Below are 14,320 nucleotides of genomic sequence, written 5' to 3'. Positions count from 1 at the left end.
GGCCACTCGCTCGATTGCCCGGCCAATTGTTGCGCCAATCTGGCTAAAAGGCTGAAATCTGGTCAAAATATAACCGAAATATGAAAGCCCTTTTAGATCCAGGATATATTGAGGAAATGAATGCCATACCAGCACTCAAAAATAGTAAGACCCCAAGTGAAACCCGCAGCAAACTCGGTTAGTCATCGTAACCAAATTGAAACAAATTGGGCGATGTATCACGGAAATAAACCGATTAGCAGCGAAATGGTATAAATCAGTTTGATAAATATTGAATAAACCGCTCGCGCCGTGGACTCATTTCGTAATGCCATAATGTAGGGTATATGGTATCTGGTATATGGTATAGGGTATGAAGCTTTCTCCATCCGCAAACGGCCTTGCCGCCTGTCAGTCGGATAACCCCCACCAAAAAAAATCACACAAAAAAATATATTTATATGGAAGGGGGCAAGGCGAAGCGAGCCACTTAATATAGAGATTTATGCTAATCAAGCTAAAAAGTATTCGCCGGGAGGAGGGGTCTCTGGTCTCCACTCGGTGACTTCGTCATCTCATCTGAACTCGGCTGGGCTCAAATGGAATGGAATCGCGGGGAGTGGAGTGGATCCTACTCATACTAAATGAAAGTGAAAATTCTTATGTAATATGCTAATATTTCTTGGCGCGCCTTGGATTTGAATTTTTTGCAGTTGTTGTTGTTGCCAGATTACGAGAGATTTTTATAATTTTAGATTTATGGAAAGGCGCTGAAGAAAGCGCGCAATCCAGAGAAGTTTTGACTCGTTGTTGTTATCTTCTCAATGTTGTTTATTTTTTTCTTTTTTTTTCTGTCATCTAATAATCGCCAACAAAGTTTTCAGATTTTATTTGGATTTTTTGTTGAGGCATTCATTTCTTGGGCCTTATTTATTCACAATTGGACGTGTTTGTGCGCAAACTAATTAATTTAGATTTAAATGTGCGTGTAAATGGAAAGTTGTATACTTTATGGCCGCAGTCGCATTTAAAAAGTATACATGTGATATTCACGTAAATAATTTATTAAGCCACATAATTTGGGATTAGATAATGAAAAACACAAAAAATGCGTAGTAAATGCATAGATGTGTGTGCCGATTATGGCTGCGTATTAAAAATCAATTAATCTGGGGAGAAAACATTCATTATGCTAATAACGCCGAGTGGAGCGAATCACGGCAATTGATAAATGAGGCAGCGAGTAGGTGAAATGAAAACAAAAGCCATGAATTAATTGAACACATTATTAATGCCGAATAATCCGGCGAACAAGTTAGCATCCAAATGGGCAAATGCAGTGCAGAAAGTATTTAATGTACGGCTTAGAAAAAGTTAAATCATGTTTTCCCCAAAAACCATGCCCACAATTTTTGGGGTCAATGTAAATTTTCTTCGGCACTCGCTGTTCAACATTATGCTAAACTTATTAAATGCTTATTTAAATTGTAAACATGGCGCTAATATATTATATATATATTATTATATATCCCTCCAGCTTAAACATTCGCAATAAAAACAAACACAACAGACTTCGGTTTGGTTTGTCAAATAAATTACTTAATTTAATTTAGCGCGCTTCAAGCAATCGCACAAGTTTGATTTAAACGCTGAGTCCGCACATGCATTTTAAATGGATTGAATAAATAAATTAAGCAAAAGTGCAAACAAATCACTTGGCGCTCCGCACATTCCATTTCCAATTTCCCAATTCCAGTTGCCCGATATTTCTCAATTTTTTGCGATAATTGGGCGCGTCAGTAGGGATTATTGCAGCAGCAGTTCTTGATGAGGGCGTGTTCGTAACAGGATTTGGCATACAGCAGCGAGCAGTCGTAGTACAAACACTGGGGTGGTCTCAACTGCGGGGCACCGCCTGCGGGTTAAAGCGCATTACGGCCGGCGTCAAATTGAATAAAATTAATAAATGCAGGCGATTAAAGAGCGTGCATAAATAATGTCGCCAAAGGCTCACCAAAGGCCCCTGATTAATTACCTGGAAAATCGCAGCAACAGGCATCGTGTACCATCTTGTGCGAGCAGTACGAGTAAACCGACGAGTCGCACAGCGGGCAGCCCGGCTGCTGCGGTGGTCCGTAGCCGCCCTGTCCCGGATATCCGGCTGCTCCCGGCCCGGATCCGGATCCAGGTCCGAACCCGGCCCCAGGCCCTAGACCACCCACGCCCACGCCACCGAAGGAGGGACCCAGGCCGTTGCCAAAGTTCTGGCCACCAAATTGACGCGCTGAAATGGCCAGAAATTGCTTGTTTACTTGCCTAAGTCAAATATTAATTCAATTGAGTATGAGCCATATTTTCTTTGGGTAAATATTACATTTTAACATTTGTGTATTAAATTCAAAGGGCAAATTGCTAACTTATGGCTCGAGTATCTTAATTTTAGCCAGCTCACTTACTTGAAGTCTCCTGTTTTGCAGTCACCAAAACGATTGCCGTTAGAACGAGCAGTTGCACGTGGCTCACACTGCGTATGCGCAACATTTGGAATGAATTTCGAAGGAGATCTTCTGGAACAAAAAGCCAAGTATCGCGAGTATCGAGTTTTGGATGCCGAGTGATGGTGCTGATGCTGATGCTGGAACTGCCGTTTGTCGACTGCAACAAAGGAAACCTTTATAGAGTTGTCTGCCGGGCGATCGGTGCGGCTTTCGCTTTCAACTTGTGACAAATTCATATATAATTTGATTTGATGGCTCTTCAGACAGCACGACAACAAAGCAAATGACACGACAGTTGATGCTCAGATCTCGGATTTCAGCTTTCCAGCTTCCCAGCTGAGACCCCAAAAAACCAAAAAACCAAAAAACCAAAACCAAAAAAACTCATCGAAAGTTGTTGAACCAAATCGATGCACGGGTTTTTATATTATTTTATTGTTCGGTTCGATTGGTCTGACAGCTTGATTGGCAAAACTCAGCCGAAAACTCCCACGCAGTCAGACTCAGACTCAGCCTCCGATTCAGATTCAGATTCAAAATTCAAATTTCGAATTTTTAAATTTCTGACTGTTGACACATTTCTTTCGTTCGGCAGCGAAATCAATTCGAATTCAGACGCGGCCTTTTGCCACCTGCAGCCGAAGCCTTTTCAACTTTTACTTTTCCACTTCATCTTGGCCTGTTAATTGCTTCATCTGCCATGAAGCCATCCCATCCCGAAGTTATTTTCCCAGACTCGCGGAAGCGGTCGCTTATGTAAAATTAATAAGACATAAAATAAATTTCGAATTATGTGCATAAAACAAAGATCAGAAAGGGATAGAGATTTTTTTTTTTCGTTTCGAATTGTTAATCGTTTAAAGCGAAACGCGGAAAGCAAAGTAAAAGTGTTTCGTTTTGATTGGGTACAAGTTGCTAATAGACCTTTGGATTATTTGTTCATTATGCTAATGGATTGCGAGTGCAGAAATCACATTCTAGAAGATACAACTAAACTATTTTAAGATCCCGATCTCAGATACAGATACCATTGCCGATTACTTTCACCAGCGATAATCTCGGTGCAGCAGCGAAAGTCCCTTTGCAAGTCGGTCGAAACTGTGGTGTTGTACTGTAGTGGCTCCCAAATGTAATTTCATTTAATTAACTGGCAGCTACAGCTGCTTCTGACCAGTGATTTGAGCCCGGTTTAAGCCTGGCCAAGAGCAATTTGAATGCAGCTGATGAAAGTGAGCATAAAATGGTAGCCCTTTGGAAAACAAAACAAAACAAAGCAAAGCAAAACAAATATGAATTGTACATTTCCACTGCCCTTTGCATTCATTTTCATTTTCGTTTTCATTTCAATGTTGATTTCCATTTGCACTTGCAACTGACTCGGCTATCTGAATATCTGTCAGTACGTGTATCTCGTTATGTGCTTGTCGTCCGACGCTCTGCGTTGATTATCTTGTAAATTTGTTGCACGTTTTTTGATGCAAATCCGCTTGTCATGTCTGTCCAAACACACACAAAAAATTACACAAGTGATGTCATCACCTGCTGCAGATGTTGATATGCAGATGCAGATGCAGATACATCCCTATGGAGATACAAATGCGTACTTGTAGATAACAAGATGGATGGGCCTCCCTCTATTTAGATCTCACGCACGCAGTGTCACAATTTTCGGCGAGGGAAAGGTAAAAACCCTAATATGTAGGCCAGTCAGCTGAACAATTTGTATCTGTACATCATGGGCAAATTATTAATTTGTTTCGCAAAAATATGTGGAATACACATAGCTGTTAACATATTAATGTTAATGTCTTTGCTTATTAATATTTTACTTTCTGCTTTAGTTATATTTTACATATACACAAAAAAAAAGGTTTGAATTGCTTTCTGCCAGAAAAGAATCTAAATAAAAAGAGCTGGACGTAAGCAATGTTAATTAAATAAAAAACATAATCTATAGTAGATTATTTCTAAGGTGTAAGCATGTTGTTGTACGTGAGCTGTACTACAAATACAACAAGTTTTCTATAGTTAAGTGTAAGCGCGTATCTGATGGATACACGTGACGTAACCGCAGACAAGGCCTTACTTTTACCACGCGCGTCATCGGCATCTCCCTCTCTCATCTCCCATCTCTCCATCTCTCTCGCTCTCGCCTCACGGCGTATTTATTGGTTTTCGTTTCGCTGGAATTTATCTCACTCTCTCCCCTTTTTTCAGTGTTTTGAATGAGTATCTTGAAGTTGGTGTTCGTCTTGCAGGTAAACAGGTCACTTCTGCTTCTTACACGACGACCACTTTCCAGTCCGCGATGAGTGACCTCAATTAAACGCCCGCCACGCCCAGTTGCCCCACCTGCTCCCCACCTCCACCTCGTTTGCCTACCTGTTACCACCTGCGATTGCTCGCCCATTGTCGACTGACCACAAAAATGGATGCCGCAACTGAAATTCCTTTCTGGCCAATTCAGAAATGGTGAAAGGGGCCACTGGGGGCATATGGAAATGGGCATGGTCAGGCATAAGCCAAATTAAACTCGTAAACAATGCACGGCGATGTAATGGCCATCGAAAAACCATTTTGTTTTGTATAAAATATTTATTTGTGGGCGCTTTGATTTATATGCCAGCTAAAAACCAATTGGCCACCGCCAAAATGCAATGGTAACAGTCGTAACTTCCGCCGCACACTTCCATAATTGAACTTGTGAATGGCGCTTAGTAAACTAGTGCTGAAATTTGAATTTTTTATATGTACGAAAATCACGTATTCTTGGAGAATTAAAGCATTAAATTTCACAAATATGTCACTTTAAAATATAGACGTCATGGAAACCGTCAGTCTATGTTACTTCAATTACTCAATAAAATGTGAAAAAATATTACATAAGATCACCCATATCACATTTTGTAAAATTAATTTTTAGCCAAATTTTCGCATTTTTTGATGATAATACCCCTTATCGAAAATGCGAAAATTGGTCAAATTTTTTTTTTGCGAAAATCGAAAAAAAAAGGGATAGACATAGTTAACTATCTTTATTAGCAGCACAAAACAGTCTTTATTTTAGCTGTGCGTCCATTTTTAACCAAGTTATGGCAAAAACGCCTATTGAAAATATCCGATTTTTTACAAACATTTTTTTTTCGATTTTTTGATCAAAAATAATCCGTTTTTTTTAAATAACCACAAAAATAGTTGTCCAAAAGTAGAATGCCATACCTTGTTGAATTCGTAACAAAATTCCCTATCGATCCATGTACATACTTTGAAATTCTAATTGTTTGCCATTTTTCGCAAATTTTGATGATGGTACCCCTTATCGAAAATGCGAAAATTTGTCAAATTTTTTGTTTGCGAAAATCGAAAAAGTAGGGATAGACAAAGTTAGCTATCTTTATTAGCAGCACATAACAGTCTTTATTTTAGCTGTGCGGCCATTTTTGGTCAAGTTATGGCGAAAACGCCAATTAAAAATATCAAATTTTTTTACATTTTTTGCAATAATTCAAAATTCATGAGCAAAAACTGCAAAAAATGTGATAAAAATTTAATTTTTTTCTGAAAACACAGTTCGATTGGAAATTTAATTTCGAACTCAACGAGGTATGCCATTCCATATTTGGACAACTATTTCGAATGCTGTGATCAAAATACTGATAATAATAATCGCAAAAAGACAGAAAATCGATTTTCGCCAAAATTGCAATATTTACGATTGGTATTTTCGTAATAACTTGACTAAAAATGACTAAATGACTAATATAAAATAAATTAAATTTTTGTACACCTAATTACCAATACTAACCAACCAATACTAATTTAGAATGTTTTTTTAATAACATAAACTAAAATTCTGCCAATAAACTGAATTCACATAATTTATGTTACATGTCGTGAAAAATGTATTATTATACAACATGATTATTTTGTTTATTAAAAATATGTTGCCAAACGAGTGCTGCCGCCGTTGTTATTCTTACTAATATTATTATTGTCATTTTTATTGCTCTAGCTGCCTTTTGTTGTTGCTTACAATGTTTTGTGGCACAAAACCAATATTTGTGCTCTGTGGAGTTCTTCTCGAAAGCGTTGATGGTGCCACTGATGTGTTTGTTTATGTTTGTGCTATATTTGCCCAAGTTATTTGTAGACAAAATGTAAAAGTGCCAATATTAAAGGGAAATAATATGATGACAAGAGAGTTGGGCTGTATTTTCAATAAAGCGAATGGCTCATAAATTCATTACAACGATCACGTTTAAATTACAAGCGAAAAATTAATATAATTCCATCTCCGCTCAGAGGGGTTTATTATTAAGGCATTGGAAAACAAGGCGAATCCTGAGCAATGCAGGGCATTCATTTAATATACAGAATGCCTGCAGCTGTAGATAAGCTGGAAACTGAGATATGCCACTCACACTCACACTTACACTCACATCCACACTCACATAGTTTTTCCGAGAGCGGAGAAAAGAAAACGCCAACGCTTCTCTGCGAAAAATATGCAAATTAGCTTTATTATTTGACAGTTTCTATAAAATGCAAAAGCCACAAAAGGCAGAGCAGCAGCTACAACTTCATCAACGTCAATGAAAACTTTTAGGAACGTTGGGGGAGCCGTTAGCTCGTCGTCGTCCATCCAAGTGTTTTGCCGACCAGCCCCGCCCCATTTCCATGCCCATTCCCATTCCCATTCGCATTCGCATTTTCCCGGAAAATGGCACCCACATCGCTCTGGCTTATATGACAAACTGAAATGCAATAAACAAGTTGACAACTCTGACAATTTGGACAAGAGAAACATGTTAAATGCTGGGAATTATGACAAGAGACGAGAAGTCGAATCCAGGATGAGCAGTCACAGTCACCGTCAAAGTCAGGAGCAGTACCAAAAATGGGCGATGGGTATGCTGATCCAGGGAAACCTGGGGGTTGGGTGGGGGGGTAAAAATGGCAAAATGAGAGCAAACAAACAAACGGCATAAAGAATAAGTAATAAGCATGCAAATGCGTCAAGAGAGCAACTCTCCAGATGCAAAAGATACAAAAGCTCGGTTACTGCGGCATGGGTTTGCCATGGTATCTCATGGATACGATATACTTTTTTGGCTTAATTACTTTGAGCAAGGAAGTCAGTTAGTTGCCCGGCTCTGGGGACTCCTGTTCAAGTATCCCAGTATCTGCTAAGGCAGCTGCTCAACTATAAAGGGAATAGATTCTAGATACTCGTACTGGGTCACTCTTTGTTTCGAACATTTTCCAGTGCACCGGTCTTGAGTTGAATAGAATGTCAGTTTCTTGCTGATTTCGTGATGATTCGTTTTTGTTCTGGTGGGCTATGCAAATTTTACTGATAAATAGGTAGAATAGTAATGGCATTAATGTCAAAGACCAAGGTTTAATTATTTCAAATGTATTTAAATGTCCTTTATACTCATGGCTTATAGATTTCTGTGATTACATGTTTGCTTTCATTGGAATGGCATGTGCTGCAACTTCTAATTTTCACTCACATCTCTGGAACCTACTTGTTCTTCGAGTTTGCAAAGTTTCCTCGTTGATTGCCGTACAAAAATGTAGCAACAAACAGAAATTCGCTCCAGATACAAGATACTAGATACACATGGCAATGACATCACATGGGGGCATTTTACGGCCAGCGATAACATAGAAAGTTGTACTATGTACATTGCGTTTGCCTTTGGGTGCGGGAATTTATTTTCAACTTGGGTCAAATTGATTTGGCAAAATTTAGAGAAGCTCTCGAATATCTGCGCGCTTGCAGGGCCAACAAAAATTATTACGAGCGGTGACTAAATAATTTTATTTGCCCACTATTGTTGCCTGATTTGTTTGTTGTTTATTGCGCGTTGTTCGCTGCTGCTGCTGCTGCTGCTGCTGCTGCCATTACAAAGTCAACACAATGAAATTGACCAACGAGCGGTGTTGTCATTGTCATCAATGTTGTTGCCATGTTTCTGCTGCCACCGCCGGGGGCAATATTTTGTTAGGCTCTTAATTGTTTGCCCCCGCTGTGGCGTGGCGCCAATAAAATAATGCAAAACTCTGTCGCACAATCGATAGGCGGGCAAAAAATCAGCAGTTTCAATTGCAGTTGCATAAGCAACGCTGCGGGTCAGACAATCACCTCTACTTAATTCATGTGAAAGTGGAGCATTAAACATATATTACCACAAACTTCCAGCTAAACAAATCAATCCTAAGATCTATCTATTTACGTACACAGCCTTTTAAGTAAAAAGCACAATATATCATGGCATTTTTTTTATAGTTTTGAATTAATGTAGGCATTATTATGAGGAAGCGTCAGGTTTTTTTTTTTTGTTTTTTTCAAGCGTAGCCAGTTGTAACATCGTAACATCTTGCAGTTCACTTACTTGGGAATTATGAATTATGAAATGCCGCACCCCAAACTCTTTAACCCATTATCGTTAGGGAGCTGGTCCGCTGATTACCAGCGCTTTTCTCTTGACCAATTAAACAACAAACAAGCAAATGGAGTAGGGGGCTGCTGCTGGATAAACATCTAACAAGCGAATCTCTTTCGTTTTTCTTACGGCTTAGCCTCTTTTTCCCCAACTCAGACGTGGAATACTCGTATACGCGTATTTATTCAGGTCCAATCCCGGACATCGTCGGATCAGCAGGGTCTCGTTTTATGCAACCCCTGGTTTTCTTGTTGATCCGATCACGCCCAAGTGTTAAGTGGCCCATTGTGGGTAATTGCATCATGCGGCTCAGTTTTGAGTTAATTCGGGTTGGGCAACCAATGGTACGAAAGTATGAGCACTTGCTCTTGAATTTGCCCGTAGTCGTAGTTTAGTTTGGAGTTTTATTTCGATGTTGCAAGTGCAGACGGAACATCTCTCCGTATTTGCATTTCAATTATTCACTGTGGCCACGACCAAACACGATGCCATTCGGGGGCTATACGAAGATTCAAACTCAGAGCAAGACCCATAGCAAGTCTAAACACACAAGAGGTAGACAAACAAAACAGTTGCTGGGAAAGCGTGTCGAGATATCCGTGGGGTAATGTTGATGGGCGCTGGGGATTTTGTATTTCGAATTTACGGCTTGGAATGGGGAACTCTGGGGCACGGGAAAACGGGGGGAACTGGGCACCCAGATTGGGGCTACAATGCAGCATCCCAGAGTCAATAGTTGCAGACACTGCGAAATTTGCATACACTGACCTTGGTGATTTCGAGATGGCCTCTCTTCCGAGTCCCATTTCCATACGGCTAAGTAGTGGAGTTAGCCAAAAGTCAGGATTATTAATATACTACGAGTTTGGCAAGTACCAAAGTACCCTACAAAAGGGTAGAGTATTATGGGCAAAGCATATGCTTAAATTTATGTTATAAGTACCTTATGTTATAATCACCTTATCGTACCACACATGTTAATGAAACTTCAAATTGCTTGCTAAATTAATTAAAGATCTACCAATATACCATGAATGCTGAGCGGATCCTACTTGGACCTTAGCAAGGGCATTTGTTGGGCGAAAGGTGCGGAAGTGCCCCGAGATGATAAAATATTTGCGTACGCAAAAATGTGGCAAGGAAAGTGGGAACACAGGGCGTATGAGTGTTGGGATTGGGGTTTTCATAGTCGCAAGTCGCAAGTTGCAAGTCCCATTGCTGATCTGTAGACATCGCCTGCAGCTCGTGTGTGCAAATAAATAAGCATAAATATAGTTGAGTACTTGTGTAATTACGGCAAATGTTATTTGATTTTGGCACCCCGTGCCAACACAAGCCCCATCGCCTCTCCGCCGCCCGAAAACCGAAAAGACCGCAGTTGCGTGCTCCAAATGATAGTGGGAAATGCTGGATGTGGATGTCGGATGGAGGATGGGGAATGGGTGATTTTTGTGACGGCATATGGCACATGGTGGGGCAGAGGCGACCTGGGAGCCCACTGGCTGATATTTGCACATTTCGAGAGCGCTGTTGCTGCTGCTGCTGCTGCTGTTTGCACTTTCGCCCAAATGCCAACACAAGCGAAGAGCAACACCAACAGCAACTGCGACAGAAAAAGATGCGAAAACCGAGCAAAATATTAATAAAAGCAAAATAAAATTCGCGTATGGCTGGCGCTTCTTGGGCAACCCACAATCTACTGCCCCACTATCCAACCCGCACAGCACGGCCTGCACAGAGAAAATGCGATGCCGACGATCATTGGGGTCAGTGGAGATTAAATGGATATGATTTTAAAGGTCTTCTGCAGAAGGCCATCGATTTCATAGTGTTAAATACCCAGTTCTTAACCATATTTGTTTAAATGTGATCTTAGATATTTTCAAACGTATCAAAGATCTTTTACACACAATCCTTTTATAGAGCGACCTGATCTTATATATTATATATATTAGAAATGAAATTCTAATGACTACTACCTTTAATAATAGTTCGGTAAACGACTTCCCACCCTATTGAATACTTTGATTAATCATATGTAGTACGCTTTTCTTCCGACCCTCTATCCCGAAAAGAGAAATGCATGTTTTTCTTAGTGATTCTGATCTGGATGCGACAGCTCTCGCACTGCATGCATGCAGGGCAAACAAACAAGCTTATGACATATCAAACACAAAGCATACAGCGCATAATCAGCTGCTGCTCGATGCTGGGCTCGATGCCAAGCTGGAGCGGCTCTCAAAAGTTTCCATGACAGCCATGTCCCGCTGAAAAGGAGGCGTGGCACAGTGGAACCAGAAGTCCCTTTCAGCAAGCAGCTAATTCGTCATTCTGAAGAATAGTTCGGAAAATGCAAACGTTGGAGCTTAAGACCTATTTAAGTTTTCTTATTGAATGAATAAGTGTTGCATTGGTGTCGACCTGCAATCCAATAATTAATTATATCTACCATAATTCCTTATATATAATATTATATATTTTAAGCACACTTTCGAGCGTACACTTCAATGTGCCAAGGCTGGCTGCGTCGTGGATAAGAATGGTTGGTGGTCCTGGGAGCAAACAGAATGTCCGGGAAACTGGCAACTGCAACTGCAACTGCACCACCACCACCACTCCCACCACCCGCACCACCAGCAGCGAAAGCAAATCCTTGTTTGGGGCTATTTGTGTGAGGCATTTGCCTTCGAATTTCTGTAAAGTTCACGGCGGTGCGGGAAAATGCGTGGCTAATTAAGCAGACGTCGCAGCAAAAGGCAATCCGATTATGCCAATATGTAGGCCAAATGTTGTGTTGACTTCGCATTAATTTAAGGCATTGCTTGTAAGCAATGGAGAAGGGATTACCCTTTCAAAGGAAATGCTCACCAAATATCAATGATTTCTTTGATTAACCATAAATATATATATAAATAGCTAAACTTATAATAAAGTCATTAAATGTGTAGTTATATGCGACAATTAAATAGATTTTTAGCATCAACAGATCTAATCAAGCGACCTAATGATGTGAACAATATGTATGAGCAACCGTTCCGATAATGAGTACATAATTGGCAATAATTATTTAAAACTTTCGATCCTCTCCGTGGGATCTCGTACCCAGCCACGCCCCTAATCAGCAGTTCGCCCCGGGTGATCAGCTTGTTTGCCTCTTGAACTGCCGAGTGCCCATCAATCCATCGACTACTAGCTGATTAGATAATAACCAACGAACCACCGAATGCGGACACTATCGGAGGTGTTGACCCCAGAAGGTACCCCCCTCTGGATGCCCTGACTCCGCCCATGTTGTTGATTTTGGATAGTCGCTAATCGAAAGCAATGCGTGCAATGAAACCCATTTGAGCCATTTGAGAAGCTGAAAAGGGCGCCTCAAGGCGTTGGCCAGCAAGCAGTGAAAGTTAATTGAACACACGGCCGAAATAAAATGAAATGAACTGAAAAACACGGCCAAAACAACTGGCTACCGTTGGATTTCGCGTTGCAATCGAAATTCGAAATTGAAGTTGAAGGCAAAGCACTTGGCCACTTGAGCGATCAGCGATGGCAGGTGACAGACTCCGCCGTAGGGAAAATCGCACGGATGACATAAGCGGCACAAGTGCGAGACTTCCCCGAATTGCGAACCCGGAAAATATATCGTTTTGTGTGCATTTTGTATATATATTTGTATATACCTTTTGCCATCGGTGAGTGGCGACACATTTTTGTTTTGGGACCCTTTTCGCATGCAACATGCCTTTATTTGCTTTGCGGCGCAGTTGAACAGTGGTCTTAATCAGGGTAAAACATAAATTTTAATATCACTGCGAATAACCAATTATAAATCAATTTGCAATTGCATGACAGACGATTTTAGCGCACATATACGTTTACTAAATAAATTCCAATTAAATTGTTACCGGCCAAGTGCCGACCTACAGTGCAAGGTAAATAAATGGAAGGTTGGAAATATCTGAAAAAGTGGCAAACAAAAATTACGGCCACCATCGCAGGTAAACGCCATAATTTAAAAATCTGCTAAGCACTGTTAAAACATAAGTGTGCTCACAGGTAGTTTAAGTTTTTGTACCATTGCGCAATTCGTAAATGTCTCTAAATTATATGGTACATCTGTCTCAACAAATCTTGTGTGGCAAATGTTATACTATTCTTAAAATAGTGTGCAATAAGCATATTTTAACGAAGTGCTTAATTTAATTCGCAAGTGAAAAAATATATATTTGATTACATTGCATTGCAGGAAATATGTTGGTACACTTTTAAAGCAATAACTAAATTACGATGAAGTGCGACAGCCCTGCGGCTGCTTTCAAAATACTTCAGCGAATTATGTTTACATAATTTGGAATATTATTTTAATGAACTATGTTGCATCTCAATAAATCCTAAATGCTTTCTCTGAACGCTTTGGCGATCGATCCGCTGGCACTCCTCCATCTCCTCCAAGATCTCGACGCTTGGGCACATTTTGCGCAATGGGTGAAAGTCGAAGATGGCCAAGACACCAAGACACTTGCTGTACGGCAGATGCGCGTTTCTTTTGGCCAACTCGAAGGCAGTCAGTCATTTAGTCAGTCAGTCAAACCTTACAGTCAGCCTTACGCTTTTTGGATTTTCGGACATGGCCAGCTGCATAATGCGTAGTTCATCTCTTCGACTTTTGGCGCTAAGATGGGCTTTTGGACTTAGCGGCTAGCTGCTCCGTTCGCTTCCGACTAGTATAACACCTCGCGGCGATTAATATGGTAATTTATGGCCGTCGCGGCAACGCAACATAAATCTGCAGCCAACTTGAGTTTTTGGCTGGGAAATGTGGCTTACGCCACATGAGCACGGAATTGGGAGTGGTTGCTACTACCATTTTTCCATTTCCACATCGAATTCCATTTGGCTGGTGGGCTCCACTTCTGCGACTTCGACCCAATCGTTCTAAAAGGCGTACTCAAGTGTCATAATGAGGAATCCACCCACTTTGCCCATTCCGCCCACACCGCCCACTTTTTCCGCCCTGGAAAAGCTTTATTGCGAATGCAAATGAGATGCGTGCGCCCAAATTGAAATGGCAAATGTTGACAGCGCCAACACAGCGCCGAAAACTCAAAGTTAATCAACGAGATATTTATGTAGGAAATGTTTGGCGAGGATGCGTTAACTATGCGAATGCCATGGAATCACCATCCATGAATACTCGAATACAAGCCAGGTTGGATCAATAGGCTGCAGGAGTCAAGTCAGTTAGTCACTAGCTTACGGCTTTCGACTTACATGTGAGCTCTTCACATTCATGGGGCTGATCAATAAGTTTGCCACTTGGATTGTGCGACTTTTGAAAGAACAAATAATAATAAATACAATTCAACTTACTTATGAGTGCCCAATATATAT

General features: G+C 40.6%; 1 protein-coding gene across 1 annotated transcript; it reads right to left on the bottom strand.

Annotated features, from left to right (window-relative positions):
- Nucleotides 1-1,314: 1,314 nt before the first annotated feature.
- On the bottom strand, nucleotides 1,315-2,852 carry LOC6524728 (glycine-rich cell wall structural protein). Its single transcript, XM_002100536.3, has 3 exons — nucleotides 2,436-2,852; nucleotides 2,015-2,263; nucleotides 1,315-1,894 (listed from the first exon to the last, which is right to left on the bottom strand). The coding sequence occupies exons 1-3, from the start codon at nucleotides 2,518-2,520 to the stop codon at nucleotides 1,776-1,778; spliced, it is 453 nt and encodes a 150-aa protein (XP_002100572.1). The 5' UTR covers nucleotides 2,521-2,852; the 3' UTR covers nucleotides 1,315-1,775.
- Between the last annotated feature and the right edge of the window lie 11,468 nt (nucleotides 2,853-14,320).

The sequence above is a fragment of the Drosophila yakuba genome, chromosome X (genome assembly GCF_016746365.2).
Source record: "Drosophila yakuba strain Tai18E2 chromosome X, Prin_Dyak_Tai18E2_2.1, whole genome shotgun sequence".
In the NCBI taxonomy this organism is placed as follows: Eukaryota; Metazoa; Arthropoda; class Insecta; order Diptera; family Drosophilidae; genus Drosophila; species Drosophila yakuba.
Note: the sequence above shows the minus strand (reverse complement) of the source record. Positions and strands in the feature narration are given on the sequence as shown.

What these genes read in the sequence shown, in the direction of transcription:
- LOC6524728 (XM_002100536.3), bottom strand. Translation starts at nt 2,520, where the DNA reads ATGTTGCGCATACGCAGTGTGAGCCACGTGCAACTGCTCGTTCTAACG. An exon ending in TGCAAAACAGGAGACTTCAA is followed by an intron (nt 2,264 to 2,435) that starts GTAAGTGAGCTG and finishes TGGCCATTTCAG; the next exon opens with CGCGTCAATTTGGTGGCCAG. An exon ending in CTGTTGCTGCGATTTTCCAG is followed by an intron (nt 1,895 to 2,014) that starts GTAATTAATCAG and finishes TTTAACCCGCAG; the next exon opens with GCGGTGCCCCGCAGTTGAGA.